The sequence below is a fragment of the Odocoileus virginianus genome, chromosome 25 (genome assembly GCF_023699985.2).
Source record: "Odocoileus virginianus isolate 20LAN1187 ecotype Illinois chromosome 25, Ovbor_1.2, whole genome shotgun sequence".
Taxonomy (NCBI): Eukaryota; Metazoa; Chordata; class Mammalia; order Artiodactyla; family Cervidae; genus Odocoileus; species Odocoileus virginianus.
This window is the reverse complement of record NC_069698.1, coordinates 12946194-12963335: the sequence shown is the minus strand read 5'-3', so window position 1 is coordinate 12963335 and position 17142 is coordinate 12946194. Positions and strand designations below refer to the sequence as shown.

General features: G+C 42.8%; 1 protein-coding gene across 1 annotated transcript; it reads right to left on the bottom strand.

The window, feature by feature from the left end:
- Positions 1-2346: 2346 nt before the first annotated feature.
- CPOX (coproporphyrinogen oxidase) lies at positions 2347-16302 on the bottom strand. The gene is made up of 7 exons (XM_020903882.2): positions 15583-16302; positions 13190-13333; positions 11976-12086; positions 11181-11322; positions 8572-8790; positions 4575-4679; positions 2347-3667 (listed from the first exon to the last, which is right to left on the bottom strand). Exons 1-7 carry the CDS (start codon positions 16124-16126, stop codon positions 3580-3582), a joined length of 1353 nt encoding a protein of 450 aa, XP_020759541.2. The 5' UTR covers positions 16127-16302; the 3' UTR covers positions 2347-3579.
- Between the last annotated feature and the right edge of the window lie 840 nt (positions 16303-17142).

Sequence of the window (17142 nt, the reverse complement as noted above, 5' to 3'; positions counted from 1 at the left end):
GGGCGTTCTCTGTTCCCCTTCTGACGTCTATGTCAGAAGCTCCCTCTGTCCATCTTTACACTTTAATAAAACTGCTACACAAAAGCTCTTGAGTGATCAAGCCTGGTCCCTAGTCCCAAAGCTTAATCTTCAGAGATTATGAATCTGACCTCATTTACCGTAAGCTATCAATACCACAGTACAATGTTGCAAAACAAGGCTGGAATGAAAAGTTTAACAGGTGATTCAAAAGGTAGATGTTATAAATGAGGATGCTATGCTGTGTGACCCCCATGGATACTCATCTTAAATATTTTGAAATAAGTACAGTGTACACTGGGTGACTGGATGAATCCAGACTGTGATGAGTCAACTGTGCTAAGGAGACAGACTCCAGGCAGAGATAGCAGCAGCCTGAGCACAGGTCGGATGGCAGAAACTTCTGGAATGCTCAGAGAAACGTGGGGTGGTGACATGAGTCTGAGAATGCCACGCAGGGGAGGGTGGAAACAGAAGGTAAGGCTGAGAGATCTGGGGAAGGATGGTGGATGGCTTTCAGTATCAGATTGAGTTTAGAAACTTCTCTGTAGGAGAAGGGAGGCTGCTCAGTATGAGGAGGGCATAATTATGGGGTTCAGTGAAGTATTACAGGGAGAGGATGGAGGTCGGAGTGACCAAGGGCAGGCAATGGATTGCAAACATTCAGGTCAGAGGGAACGTGGGACCAAAGCAGTGATAGCTGTGGACGGAGGTGGGGAAAAGAAACATTTCCGAGGAGGACGCAACAGGATTTGACTAGGGCAGTGAGGGAGGGGTGCCAAATCTATTCCGTGGTTTTGAGACTGAAAGGCTCTGTGGCGGTCTTAAAGATGATCACAGATCCTTGACACACCTCCCACTGAGAGCTGGGGTACAATTCCTGCCCCTGTGGGTCAGGAGCCATTCTTACTGACTCACTTGTAACTAAAAGGTGAAGAAGTGACACTGCACAACCTCTGGGGCGAGATCAGAAGGCACTGCCTCTGGCTTGCTGGGTGGAATGAGTGTTCTGAGCCACCTGCAGACACTAAGCTTCATCATCGGAGCTGAGCCTAAGCTTTGAGTCGTCCTAACCAGGCACAGACGTGAGTAAAACATACCCGAACACGATTCCAGCCTTGATGAATTCTAACAGCAAATGACTCGTGGAAGGATAAAGCATTAAAAAAAAAAAAAAAAAGGACTACTTGGTCTTCTAATCTGATACTCTTTAGCATGCAGAAGTGTTTATCTCATTAGTTACTCAGCTGAACAGAGTACAGTCATGAAGCAGAGGTTAGAAATTTGCTCCAAAGCATTTATATCCCTCCCCCAAATTTCCACCCTTTATGACCATCAATATAATGTGTAAGACAGCAGCAGTTAGGTGTCCAAGGCGTTTAGAGGTGTACCCTGGCCCTCTAGCAGGCTCTATCAATACACATTTGAAACAAAAATTCACTCTGAAGAACAGCAGAATGATTTTCCAATAGTTATGCAATTCTGCTATTTTTTCCCCTATCGTCTCATCTATAAGAAAAAGACATGATTACTGAAGAGTATAAAAAACTGACATGTACCAAAAATTTATGAAATTTATCTTAGTCCAATGCCCAGACTCCAATAACCCCAAACACAAGGTTGGCAGATCTATATGGTAGCGCCTTTTTATTGTAAAAGGCAAACTGAAGTATATTGAACATTTGCTCCTATATGCCTAATAATATATTTTTTTCATTTGTCCGACTTTATTGAATTATAAGTCATAAGCAAAATAAAATTCCATGATTTTAAGTGTCAAGCTCAATGAGCTCTGATAAATGTATACAGTCTGGTATCAGTGCCACCAGTCAATACACCAATGCACAGAATACCTGCATCACTTCAAAACATTCTTTTGTTCCCTTTCACAGTGAGTTCCCCTACCCAGCCCCTAGCAATCACTGATAGGCCTTCTCTTGTTAAGAGTTTTGACTTTTCTAGGTTCTCATGTAATGCAGTCATACAGTGAGTGTGTTCTCGTGTCTGGTTTCTTTTACTTAGCATAGCCATTTTCTGATATTCACCCATGTTGCTGCATTTATCAGCAGACGTTTCCTGTCATTGTGGAGTCCTATTTTAACATAAGGGTATCTTATAACCTGGTTATCCACTTACCTGCTGTGGGCATTTGTGTTATTTCCAAATGGCTATTGAGAATAAAGCTGCTATGAAAACTCAAGTACAAAACTTACATTTTTCTTGGCTAAAATATTCAGGAATGAGGAATTATGGTTTTAGTACCAAGAAATATTCATCTTTCCTAAATCAACTATCCTAGAAAAAATGAAAAATAGAAACCTTCCTTAGTTATACTTCATAACAAAATTTATCAGCATACTTGTGGGAAGAGAACTGAAGAAGTCATACATCTTCAAGCTCTGAAGAGTCACACACAACCATACATTCAACATATTCCAAAATAATGCTTAATAATGTGTAGGAAGATACCATTCCTTATAAACTACAATATATTATGAATAAAATACATTCATATTATTTGAACAAAGAAGTCTCAGCAACTCTGTTGTGATTTTCTCCTAGGAGCAAATCTAATTTAAAAAGGGTGATTTCAACTAGTCCATCTTCTAAGAAATATGTTTATAAAATGCCTACATGCTTCTTACATTAGTTAAGCCTGCTCTAATTAGAGAAGGAAAATGTTTCTCACTTCCTAAATGAGAAACATTCCCTAAATTCACAACATCCCCCAGATTGTTCTTAGTCTAAACCTCTGTATAGAAGTGTCTGGAATAGAAGTGTGCAAATATCAGAATTCAAGGATATAAGCTTTCACGCTGAAAAGTGCATAGACTTTCAACATTGACAAAAATCAAAACTGTCACTTAGCTATCTCTTGTTTAAATAACAGTGATGTCACTTTACAGTTAACTGTATGTAATCACTGAATTGTAACACATGCAGAGATTAAGAAAATTTCCAGTGTTTCTAAGTATCTATCATTACAAAAATGAGTATTTTACCAAATTATGGTCTCTAAAGATATAAAGATTATGATCTAAGAAACTTCAGCAATGACAAAGTAAAATTTTTACCTTCATTTCCAGCAGCTTTCTAAAATTACCATTCTAAATCTTATTGAATTAACGAAAATAAAACTTATCCCAAAACAGATTTCTGTGGCAGAAACTAAATCTTTAAAAAATACATGAAGTAAAAGTAACATAAGAGGTTTCCTGAAACAAATTATGAGTTAGATCCCCTTAATCAATTCTCAGAAATACAACATTGTTGTTTGTAAACTTGTCATATAAAATGATTCTAAAGTACAAATGAGTTTTTACATCAACCAGCTGACAAGCTGCCACCTCACCACCCATCACCAACAGCATCTGGCGGAAGCTTCCGGTGCTTAAAACACATTTCACCACCTGTCAAGGAGGCAGACTCCAGGGTAGAGAAAGAAGACCGGCGCTCTAAGACACAGGTGACCAAGAGCCACGCCATGGGGGTGGTGTCGGCCAGTGGAACAGGAGGGGCGCTGAGAGTCCCCCAGGCCCCAGGAAGGCTGCTCTGTCTGCATCAAGGTACCCAGTCCCTTGGGTGGCGCAAAACTTCCAGAATTTCAGCTTCTTTGGAGTTCTCTGAGGGTGAATGCATGTACTCCCATCTATGGAGGTTTAAAACAGAAGCAAAAACATGTAGTAACAATAAAAAATAAACAAACAACATACACACCTCTTTATCTAAACTAAATTCTATGGGTAATAAAAAGTCCTATCACCCTTTGTCTCCACTAAGCTTTCAAAAAATATTTGCTGCTAAAGAAATAAAGTTTCTTAATAATTCCTGGAGCATAGTTTAGCTAATATGAATATTCCAGAGCCAAAACACACTTTTACTACAATCGAGGGTTTTGTAAAGTATAGAACCTCAGGTGATCCATGGGCAAACTTTTTTTTTTCAGCTTAGTACTTTTGCTTTTATTTTAATGTGTTCATTTCTATTTTTGACAAAAATGTTGGTTTGCCTTTAATTTTCTCTCTGAAAAAAATGAGTATAAAATTTAAGCAAATAATATGTCAGATTATATACAAATATATAAACAATGGTGAAAATGGCTAAACTGTAGTATGAAGTCTGGTAAACCTGGTTTAGACCGGGGCTGGCAAACTTTGGGCTTCACTGATGGTAGAAGACACGGGTTCAATCCCTGGATCAGGGAAGATCCCCTGAAGAAGGAAATGGCAACCTACTCCAGTACCCTTGCCTGGGAAATCCCATGGACAGAGGAGCCTGGCAGGCCACAGTCTATGGGGTTGCAAGAGTTGGACACGACTTAGCCAACTTTCCCTGTAAAGGGCTGAATAATAAGTATCTTGGGCTCTTGGGGTCACAGACATATTGCTGTCTGTTGCCTATTCCTTTTTTGCCTGATTTTCTTATAAAGACAGCAAAGTCAAAACCAATGAAGTCTTTAGGAAAGCTCTTTGTGGTATCAATGTTCAGGCTCTGTAGGGGTCAGAGGACTGGGGGTGGGGTGGGGAATAACTATCATTCTCATGAGTTATTCTTACCGGGCAGTGAGAGGTAAAGACATCAAGATGCTTTCGATCCTGGATCCCGGAGTGAAGAGGCCAAACTTTGTACCCCGATCATAGAGCAGGTTAAATTCTACATACCTGAGATGAAGACATCAAATAAGATTAAGAGCTGGTGAGTAAAGTCTTACAATTAGTCCATAATAAGTACTTCATGGGGGGAGATGGGTTGGGGGGGGCGGTGTGGCGGTTGGTGGGCAACTTCCCACCACCACCCCCCCCAACCCATCAGCTGTAACTGGCACAGGAAACACCAATCTCATCAGCTGACTTTTCTCCATCCGGACAGGCGTAAAGAAAAGGGTATTCTATCCAGCAAACAAGAGGATATAGATTCAGCCCCAGCACAGAGCAGCTACAGAACAATAAGGTTATGTTTTCCAATAAATAAACAGGATCAACACAAAGCTAAGAACTTGAAGCCACAAAAACAATTAAGAAGAGCAAACGGCCCCCTTTATCAGGATAGAGCAGCTCTCTCTGGGCCTCCCCGAGAGTCTGAGATGTTTGAGTCGAAGACTTCATTCCACTGCTAATAACTCACATGAACTAAGACAGTGTAAAGTTCTTGTAACTGAAAAGCCAAGAACAGTTAACAGAACTCTATCTATAGTTATTAACATATCCCAGATATTTCCTTTCCTTAAAGTGGTTTACAGCATTAATAAGCAGTCATACAATTCTGTCTTGCTGCAGATTGATGACAAAAGTCGTAATGAAAGGTAGCAGTGATTTGCGTTGCGGTGATTAGCTTTATTTTCTTAGAAAAATATCCTTAACATCAACTAAAACCTGGTTCAGGGTATAAGTCTTCCATTAACTGCCACAGAGTCACATCTAAACTCTGTCTGGCTTAAAAATCTGTGATTTCCTTCAACATCAAAAGATTCTTTATAAAAGGGTTTTTTCAAAAAAATTAATAAATAAAAGGGTTTTTTTTCTCCAACTTCTTGGAGATATTTCAAAAAGATCATTTCTACTAGCCAAAAGAATTGAACATGACTCATAAAGCTGAAAATTTCAATAAACAGTTCCCCCTTCAAATCATTTCTCAACTCCTTCAAAAACTAATCTCTTGGTCCAAACTTCCCTCAGATATTATTATCATTAATGCACTGGTTACTGTAATTTAATCACAACTAAAAAAAAAGAAAACCACATATTCTCTTTATTCTGACAGTGCTTCAATTTTTAGAAAGCACCCTTCACTGTGGAAACTTGCCAACGGCTCTGAGAAAATTTAAATAAATTACATTCATGGACCCCTTTCTACTTCTCATCATTTATCACCAATTGAGTTTAGTGCACTAATAACTAATACCTCTTTAGTCTGTCTCAAAAGATAACTTAAGTGAATCTTCTAAACTTCTTCCTAAGACCACAGAAAAAAACATCAGTCTCTCAATTCCCTTTCTCACCCCTGATGTTATCTTTCTGAAACATGATACTTAAGGGATGGCTGTGATTCTCTATCTGTACTGATGTCTTGTTCAGAGACCCTTGTAAGGAGCTCCCAAATGAGCCTCTTGTGCTCACGAGCGAATCCTTGTTCTGCCTTCCTGTATGAGTGAACAATGTTCCTTCCTGTGTATTAGCCTGACTTTCACCAGGTTTTGCTTAGACCTGATCTTTCCGATCCTTTCTGTACAATTATCCTCTCCGAGATATCTGTAAACTATGAACTTCAGCCATTCCCTTCAATGTAACTGATATCTACATCATATCCTGCTTCCCTGTCCCAAAATACAACAAAACAAGTACAGATGTTTAGTTTCTCTGAAAAAGAAACTAGAAAAGCACCTCCCAAGCCTGGAGGTTCACGGTCTGGGGAGACCACAGAAGTCACAGGCCAAGCACGCATGCTCAGTCGTGTCTGACTCTCTGCGCCCCCGTGGACTGCAGCCTGCCAGACTTCTCTGTGCATGGGACTTCCCAGACAAGAATAATGGAGTGGGCTTCCATTTCCTCCTCCAGGGGATCTTCCCGACCTAGGGATCCAACCTGCGTCTCCTGCATTGGCAGGCAGGTTCTTTACCAGCGTACCACGAGACCAAATGAGATCGCCAAAGAAGAGGCTGTAAAGTCAAAAGATAAGCAGCCTGATCACCACAGGAGAAAGTTGTGTTTGGGGCGACAGGAAGTGGGGAAGAATAATACAGATAATGGGCTATGAATGCCATGTAAGAAAGTGACGTCAGGGCTCATAACCGCACAAAAGAGCTGGGGTTGTCCTAAGTCCCAGAGTTGACTGCCATTTTAAGGCCCAGAGGTAAGGACAGAAGGGGTCTCTCTGCAAATACAGTCACCCACCACACCACAGAAAATTAACCTAACACCCCACACTTCCGCCAAATTCAAAAAACACGACATGCGATGATACACATAAATGGAACTCTCAAAATACGTTGTCAATTAATAACAATAATAAAACAAACAGAATAAGACATTGTTCCTATGTCCAAAAAGTTTTAAAGGCTTCACCTCATGAGTAACCACAAACCCTTCTGGCTTTGCATTAAGAAATCTCATGTAAAACTAGAACACTGCACTTTCCACAGAGTTCGGTTTATTTATTTATTAATTTTTAGTTTCTCTTTTTTTGTTGTTTTACTTTTGTTTTGCTTTTTTAAAAAAAAATTTTCCAGAATTTTAATCTACCCTCTAGGGATGGTCTTCCCCTCTAAACTGTGAACATCTCTGCCCAAGATGGGCCCTGGCCATGGGGGCATATGATAAATGTCAAGAGGAAACGGAAGAAGAGTAAGGGTGTATCTGGGAAATCATAGGACCAAAAAACACACCCGACCTAAAAAAAAAAAATGCCCTGTTTAATAAATGTCCGACGAGAACACGATCAATTCTCATTTTCCCAAGGTTTATACACGGGGAGCAGGCAGGCACAGGCAGTTCTAAGCAAGAGCAAACGACAAATATTTATCTTTAGACTTGGGACAGTATCCAGGTGAACGTTTTCAGGGCACTAGCCTTATCTCCTTAAGTTCCCAAAGCTTCATACGCCCAAGACAGAATTAATATAAATGAGGAAATCCATTTTTGGAGGCATGGACCAGTAGGACACATGCAATTAAGACGGGACTGAGAAACCACTGTGAGCTGTTAGAGTGCTAATCTGCAGCAGATTCACAATCACAGCCCGGCTGAAGATGCCCTCCCGAGGGTCATCCAACTGAGCTCACCAACTCAACGCACAAAGCGGGGGAACACGGCGGGCGTCGTGGCTGGAAACACTAACTGCTTAGCCACTCCCCCGGAGAAGGTCTGCAGGTTTGGAAGCCTCAGTGACCTGGTTCCACATCTGGGGTCTTTGATTTACCAGCTGTGTAAACTTGGGCAAGGGACTCACTTCGCTGAGACTAAGTTTTATCATCTGTAAAACGATGAATAGTTATACCAATTCCACAGGTTTGTGAAGAAAATTAGATGCAAACTGCCTAACCTACTGGCCAGCACACGTGAACAGTTCCATAACAAACAAATATCATTACAGTTCTGTAACGACCAATTTCTAAAACAATCATTTTCATTATAATGACTTCCATGGAAACCTGAAGTTAAACAAAAAAAGGTATGATTCAGAATTTACAAAGCAGCAAACACATTAAATGATTCTCCTACCTTGGCAGAAGGTTGGAAGGTATTGCTCGAAGACAGACTAAAAGAAATCAGCTGAATTAAATTCAACAAGTACTTACCATAAGCCTAGTATGAGTCTCTAAAGTACAGACAGATTAAACAGACTTTGCTCTTTTTATAATACTATTTCACAGTGTTTTTCTAATTCACTTTGTTATTTATCTAGTGATGAAAAGAAATCAGGGTGAACATTAACACAGCTCTGACAAAGCACTGCCCAAGATGACCAGCACCCGCTATTATTGCAGTTGCTCCACCCCACCCTCCCGGTCCCATCTCTTCTGACATGAGAGCGTCCATGCTCCCGTCGCCCACTCACCGTCCTCTTCGGAGCTGCTGCCACAGCTTCTCCTGGGGAGTGAAGGCGTCATTACAGTGCTTCTTCACGAGGGGGACATAAGAAGGAATGATGGCCTGAGTACAGCTCTCCACAAAGCGAAACACCTCCTCCTTGGACGGAGAGTCGAGGTCATCAAAAAAGATACCCCCGATACCCCTCCGCTCCCCACGGTGGGCTATAAAAAAGTAATCGTCACACCTGAAAAAAACAGCAAGACCACAGAAGGAAAGAGAGACGGACGTGAAAATCAGTGTGAGCATTTCAGCTTACAGCACCCTCCCTGACTAATGCCAGCACAGTGCCCTTTCTTTTTGTCCACATCTGAAATGAAACTAGAGTTTTAGACAGATTTCCTGCAGTTATTACCAATGTAGAAAATGCTTACACTTTTACCTACCAATCAACTAGGCAAGTGAATACATGTCTATCTAACGTGGCATTGTAAGACTGTTACTGAAAAGAAAAACAAAGAGTCCACTCTTAATACTCGTATTTCTTAAAACAAGTGATGCTGCTGCTGCCCTCGGAAGCATTGCTTCTTTCGCAGGAGGCAGGAACCCTCCACCAACAATGGCGCCAACCAAGCCCATGACCAGGTGCTAACCCCTAAGCTGCCTCAATCAGTTCTTATTCACCAAAGGAAGGTACAGTAAATTACCTCTAAGGTCTCTCTTAGCAACAAACCGTGATGACTCTACAGCATGCGTGACTCAGGGGAGGGCTGTTGCAAAGAAACGTTCAGAGGATAAGAGTCCTCAATGTTAAAGGTTGCCCTTGTGAGCCGGCACACGAGACTATCAATCTGTTCTAGAGTCTTCCCCATCTGTGCCTACTAGAGCAGATTTCCCAAGTCACTTCCTAATTGCTAAATCTGTGGTACAGTTGGCTTCGTGGAAATAGTTGACTTCTTTCCATTATCTCGATAATAATGAGGGTTTGTAAACAGGAAAAATTGTACAAACAAAAACTAAAAACTACTGAAAAGGTTATTGTGAAAATAGTCTTAATAGTTTAAAATTTTTTTAAAGGGGGGGCGGTGGGCAGAAGACACAAATCCCTAGAACTGATGCACTGGTATAATTCCCCTTGACTGAAACTTCTTGACTTTTTTTCACACATACATTTTATTAACAGAGTTAAAGAACAGCCTGAGCAAGGCTGTAAAGCCAGCTTTAACAAAATCATATTATTTCCACATCTCTCTTCATGGGGTTATGAAATTAAGCGACTTAACTTAATAGACTAAAAACTTTTTAACTAGCCTGCATCCGAGATATTTTCTTAATACGACTCAGATAAAGTTCTCCAGCAACAGGGATAAAAGGAAACCAAAAAAAAAGAGAATACCCCATCCTCCTGCTGGAAGGAAGCTAATATGTAACAAAAAAACCAATTCTCACACCTCTGTGTCCATGACTGTGCAGTGTTCAGTGGTAATGTCAAATCAAAAAGAGGTTATGTAAATGTGTTATCTTTCTGAGGATTTTAAAACTGAACTCCACATTCTTACATAAATAACAGCAAGATTCAACAAATGTTAGCACTAAAAACAAAGCAAAAAACAACCCACCCCAAACCCTTTCTGTTCCTCCTTTTTCTAGAATGGCCTTTATTTCTAAGCAGTGATGAGTACTTTATCCTTATTCCAGATAACTTATGCAGAGATTCCATTTCATACCTATCAAATACCCTGGGTAACTCTTTTCTTTACCATTAGAGTTTCTTTCACAAAGTTTCCAATCCCATTTTTCTCCTTGTACCCGATCTCCGGTACATCTGCACCTCTCCTGATGGTTCTCCAACTCTTCCCATGCACTAACACATTTCTATGGCAACAACGATGATAATCCTCATGTGGGGCGAGGATTTAACACAGTAAGTCCCTTACATGCGAACCTTCAAGTTGCAAATTTTCAGACTCTACATTTGCGCATGTCCAACGTTCTAAGCTAGTTCACATGTCTGGTGTATACTGCCACACGCATGCATCCTCTGCCAGTACACGTGCTTCTGTGCACTTCACAGTAAGGTACTACATAATGTACAGTATCCTTATTCCAAGCCCAGGATGCTTAGAAGCAAGCATAAAAACGGCAGTCTGTAGCTCGTACTACACTGTACTTTTCAAGGTACTGTACTGCAAGATTAAAAATGTTTTATTTCCTGTGTTTGTCTATTTATGTATTATTTGTGTGAAAAGCATTATAAATCTATTCCAGTAAAATACTATATGACCGACTGTATTACCTGGGTACCTAGGCTAACTTTGTTGGAATAAAGTTATGAATAAACTGGACTTATGAACGCACTCTTGGAATGGAACTTGTTTATTTGCAGGGTACTTACTGTATCCCACCTTAGGATTAAAAAGCCTCTGATTCTCAGGCATAGATCACCTTCAAGTTTATATACTAATCACCTGGTTTAATGTTAAAAGCATATAAAACTGGTATCTCACTTCTGCTGGGCAAAGAAAACAGTTCAACCTTCATAAGCTGCGAAAGGTATGTAGTGACACAGTAGTGCCTTCAGAAGCTATAGAAGGGTAAACATGTAGGGATCGTGAGGAGTTCAATAACTTTACCTACCACTTTTTAAATTTGGGATAGAGATCTGGACCATGCTGGTCACATGCCTCCTTGAGAGTCCTGTGAAAATGGACTGCATCCTCTTGATTCAAGTATGTTGGGGTAAGGTCACATCCACCGCCAAACCACCACAGGGTGTTACCTACCAAATCAAGACACGTGATTCAAGTGGACGCTGCTCAAAAGGAAAAGTTAGATACATGGCTTTAAATGCCATCACCTGCAGAGACACGCAGAGCAGTGGCATGCACTGCTCGGGAGCTTGGACAGGCTAATAGTCAGCCCAACCAATAGCACACACGTAGGCTAGAACTATATTTACATCATGAGGCATGATCAACTGTACCCCATCTTAGAAGGCCAATGCGCTATCCATTGCGCCACAGAGCCGGACTATACCCCATCTTAAAGCCACTGATAATGCACTGAGGACCAGCAAAGCTACGCATGTGGAAACTAATTTCCAAAAGCAAGTTCTCAATGGCAACTTAACACTGCACGTGAGGTTTCCCTTTGTTTGTAATAAACTAGTATTTGCAAAGAACCCTATGTGCACTTTTAGTTCAGGTTCATTACACCATTCCTTGTGTGTTGGAAGAAATATGAGGACATCAGAGTCCAGTCAACACTGCTTTCACTTTTCATGTCTAGTGTATATAATCCATTGCCCCCGCCAAGGAGTAAGCCTTCACGTGCCTCCTGAAACAATTAAGACTGTACTTGCTTTTTCTTGACGTTAGATGTTATGCCTACTCATTTTGCACAATAATACTTTTCACAGCTTGAGACGCTTACCATCAGCTTCTTCCACCTCAAAGTATCTGTAGTTGAAATGGATAGTAGGCGTATGAGGATTCTTGGGGTGAATGACAGAGCTCACGCCCATGGCAGAAAACGGCAATTTACCTGGAAAAGAATACAGAGAACTGCACTTGAATACCTGGCTTGATACAAATTAACTCCAACATGGCTTCTGAATCAATTTTCAAAGGTTGTTTTTTTAATTTCTCTCTTCAAACATAATTTTTAAAAAATAATTGCGAGGAATCCCCAGGTGGTCCAGAGCTTAGGACTCCTCGCTCTGATGGCCGAAAGCCTGCAGTTCAATCCCTGGTCAGGGAACTAAGATCCCACATACCTCAAGGTCAAAAAATAAACAAACAACTGTTAACATTTTAGCACACGTGCCTATGTGCAAATGTGTGTGTGTGTATATATATATACCTACATATGTTCATGTGTGTGCCTAGTTGATCAGTCATGTCCAACTCTTTGCAATCCCATGGACTGTTGCCTGCAAGGTTCCTCTGTCAATGGAATTCTTCAAGCAAGAATACTGGAGTGGGTTGTCATAAACAAAAAAAGTAACTGTGAACAGGCTCATCTGGTATATGAACCTGAATGGAATTTTACAGAAGCAATGTTAATTTTACAAATAAAACTTATGGGGAGAAAAGGTTTGCAGGAACTATTAAAGGCTACTGAGATTGTCTGCATATTAAAAAGCAGAGACATTACTTTGCCAACAAAGGTTCGTCTCGTCAAGGTCATGGTTTTTTCAGTAGTCATGTATGGATGTGAGAGTTGGACTATAAAGAAAGCTGAGTGCTGAAGAATTGATGCTTTTGAACTGTGGTGTTGGAGAAGACTCTTGAGAGTCACTGGGACCGCAAGGAGATCCAACCAGTCCATCCTAAAGGAGATCAGTCCTGAATATTCATTGGAAGGACTGATGTTGAAGATGAAACTCCAATACTTTGGCCACCTGATGCAAAGAGCTGACTCATCTGAAAAGACCCTGATGCCGGGAAAGATTGAGGGCAGGAGGAGAAGGGGATGACAGAGGATGAGATGGTTGGATGGCATCACCGACTCAATGGACATGAGTTTGAGTAAACTCCGGGAGTCAGTGGTGGACAGGGAGGCCTGGCGTGCTGTGGTCCATGGGGTCGCGAAGTCAGACACAACTCAGCAACTGAACTGAACTGAACTGAGATTGTCTGATTTACCATCTTTTGCCTTCAGCAGTTTTCCTCTGCTTCTCATTTGTTTTGCCGCTTCCTCAGAAAGGTTTCCATGAACGACAGAAATGCTAACCCCAGCCTTTTCAAAAACATGCCCATCTTGAAGTACACAGCTGATGCCACCACCTCCTGTGAACAGAAATGTAAAACGAAGAGAGAGTGTAAGGGTATGTGCAAAGCTGAAAACTACTGCTGCAAGAAGATGATGGGATTAGGAGTTATTTTCCTTCTCTACTTTCCAAATCTTCCATAATATCAATATATTTATAACTGTTAAGTATAATAAAATTAGATAACCAGCTTAGCTCTATGACACTTGCTACTGACTATAAGCAAATATTTTAACTCTTCGCATCACCATTTCTTCTGTCATTGTTTGTTGTTGCTTAGTTGCTAAGTCCTGTCTGACTCTTTGCAACCCCATGGACTGTAGCCCACTAGGCTTCTCTGTTCATGGGATTTTCCAGGCAAGAATACTGGAGTGAGTTGCCATTTCCTTTTCTAGGGGATTTTCCCGACCCAGGCTTGGAATCCACATCTCCTGCATTAGCACGTAGATTCTTTACCACTGAGACACCTGGGAAGCCTCTACATCCTTACATCATCCTCTAAAATAAATCACTGAAATAGTTTCCCTTCAAATAAGACCATTCAGAACAGCATCTATTTGTTATGGTATGTGAGAAAACTAAGATTAAAAACTGGAATGAATATATTTGAAGAATATATTATACCAAATTTAAGAGTTCCATATTGTTTCAATTGTTTTTCTCTCAGTGTGCTGTTTGCCTTTTAATTTTGCTTACAGGTAATTAAAAAACAGTAGATATTTGAATGCTTAAGGGATTCAGAGGCTTAAACTGAGACACGCATTAGCATTTAGGTATATGACCTTTAAGGCTTCTCAGGTGGTGCTAGTGGTAAAGAACCCACCTGCCAATGCAGCAAATGTAAGAGAAGTGGGTTCAATCCCTTTGTGGGGAAGACCCCCTGGAGAAGGAAATGGCAATCCACTCCAATATTCTTGCCTGGAGAATTCCTTGGACAGAGGAGTCTGGAGGGCTACAGTCCATGGGGTTGCAAAGAGTCAATATGAGCTTTACTCCCAGTAGCTGGTATGTTTGTTTTTTAGGACACTAGAATTGTTTCCTGAAGTTTCATGTTTGGCTTGTTTTATTTCTAAGAATTTTTAGAGCTGGATGGGATCCAGTACAACAACCCTTGTATATTTCAAATGAGAAAACTGAAGCCCAGAAAGGAAAACACCGTCTCCAGAAACACATAACTAGCAAATGGCCCAAACAATCCGTCTCAGTGCCTTCTAAGCATCAAGCAGTATCTGCCGCAGTTCATATATATTCATTTTATCCTTACAATACCCCCATATATAATTTCATTTCATAGATGAGGAAACAGAGGCACAAAAAGTAACTCTGGAAGGTCACACAGCCAGTCCAGGTTGTCTCCTGAATCAACAGTCTTCACTTAAAAACATTACAAGATAGGGAATTCCCTGGCAGTCCAGTGGTTAGGACTCTGAGCCGTAACTGCTGAGGGCCAAGGTTCAGTTCCCCATCAGGGAACTAAAGTCCGACAAGCCACGAGGCAAGGCCAGGAGGGAAAAAAAAAAGGCTTAAAAAAAAAGCTACAAGATGGAAAACACTAAGAAAACCAGATTTAGTTTCATTTAAAATCAATGCATCAATATCACCATCTAAAACCAGCGGATAAATTGCTGTAGTATTCCCAGGTAAGAAGGATCAAAAATTCTTTAAGTTTATGACCAAGATACAGGGCTTCACTGTATAGGTAATAACATGAATATACGACTCCATAAGAACTGGGTTTTAATACGCAAGTATTTTGCCAACGGAAGTAAAGATTCTTCTAGCAGGAAATATGATGGGTGCACTTGGCTGAACTACAAGCCATTTCTTGCGAAACCTGGGGAGACACAATGGCACAACACCCTCAGCGGGAGGGGTGTAGCTGACAGTAAGAAACACACTTTCTTTTTCCATCTCCAGAGAAGGAATAAGAACCCGGAGAAGAGGTGAAATGTAGAGACAAATCTATGCTCAATTAGAACCTTGGGCATCCTTGCCTGACTTCTTTGAAGAGTGCTGTATAAAATTGCAAAAGAGTTTTGAAAGGTCCAGGACTAGAGTGACAGCAGGTCTGGGTCCACACTTGCAAGCTGAGGGCTGATGGCCCTGTCAGCGCCAACCGTTTCAAAGGTGAACCTTTTAAACTGGCAGCCGCCATGTAGGTACCCCTTCCCTGCTCCCATTCCTTATTCTGAGTCATTTTCTCCCCGCAAACTAAAGCCCGACCTCTCCTCCCCATCTCCACCTCCCGCTAGGGGCCGACCTCCTCACCTTCCTTCCTCTCCCACCGGTCCACAGAGAAGCGAGCGCCCCCGTCCACCTGTGCCAGCGCCTGGCACACCTGGGCCTGGGTCTCCAGTATCAGGAGCTCCATCTTGCTTTTCATGTCGTCCGGCCGCCTCCGCAGCTCGCGAAGGTCGGTCACCGGCGGGGCCATGAAGCAGCGGCAGCGGCGGGCCAGCTCATCGTTCTCCTCCTCCTCGGGCCTGCCGGGCGATGCGCTCTGCGCCCCGGAGCTCTTGCGCACCATCTCCGCCCGCTCCACGTGCCCGAAGGCGGCGGCGGCCAGTCCCACCAGCCCCGCTAGCCCCGCAGCTAGCCGAGTCCTCAGCCGGGAGCCGCTTCCCACCCGGGGGCCGTACCCCAGGCCGCGGCTCTGCTCGCGGCAAGCGGTTCCAGGGGGGCGGCACAGGCGTCCGGCTGCGCAGCGCGGGGACCAAGCGCGCAGCTCCCCGCAGGCGCGCAGCTCCCCGCAAGGGCCCCGCACCGCGCGCCAGCAGGGACCCGCGCTCAGCCAGCGCAGATGCACTGCCATGCTCTCGCGCTGTCACCCCGAGCAGTGCCCGCCTCCCGCACGCCGGCCCCTGAGTCCCCCGAGATCCCAGGTGGCAAGTGGCGCCGGTACTGGGAACCTTTGCTGGAGAAGAGATACTACCGGGTCGGTCCCCGGCGGCGGCGGCGGCGGGCGGGAAGCGGGGGATGCCGGGATCTGTAGTCCCGGCTCCTATCGCCGCCTGCAGGGGCGCGCCGGGGAGATAAAAAAGATCCAGCGTCCCCAGAAGGGCGGGTCCCGTGGGAGGAGAGCCCGGGTGCCGGTAGGAGCGGGCAGGGAAAGCGGAGGCAGAGATAAGAGAGACCTTCTGGTCACGTACAACCTCTGTCGGTTCCACCAATCAGAGGGAGAAGGCAAACCAGGGCTGGCCGCGCCGAGGGCTAAACAGAGCAGAAATGTGGCCAGAGACCCCTGCCCCGACTTTTATTTTTAAACCGAGTTGCAAATCCTGACTTGTGTTTCCCTTTGTCCCCACTTTAGTCCTCAAAGGCTTCTAGAGCTTTGACGATTGTGGGGTGGGAGGGTGGGGAGCCTGGGAAATTTCTTACCAAAGAACTAGTTTTTAAAGGGAGTAAGAAAAGCTATAATAGTTAAAGGGCTCATAAGAAAATTCTAGGAAAATAATCTCTGGGATCAACTACATAGCACAGGTCTAGCATTAAAATCTTCCCAGGCCTTGTCTAGACAGTGCCCACTCAATTATTTTACAAATAAGAAAAGCAAAGTATTGCCCTGTTTGGGGGGGTATGTAATTTCCTCGGGTTCTGTCTCCTCACAACAAAAATTTGAAGCCACAGACAGACCAGCGTTACGGCCCTTGGACAGAGTGTCACAGCCCTGGGTTGGACTAGTGTTTCAGCTCTGTTACAGCTGAGTTTTATTTAGATAGTAAAGGAAAAGACATCCTCAAGCTGTGAGGGTTTGCTGACTCAAAAGACGGGAAGAGAGGCCCCCAGTCCAATTTTGGCTCCTCTTTTTATACGTTTTTTCTGCCCCCA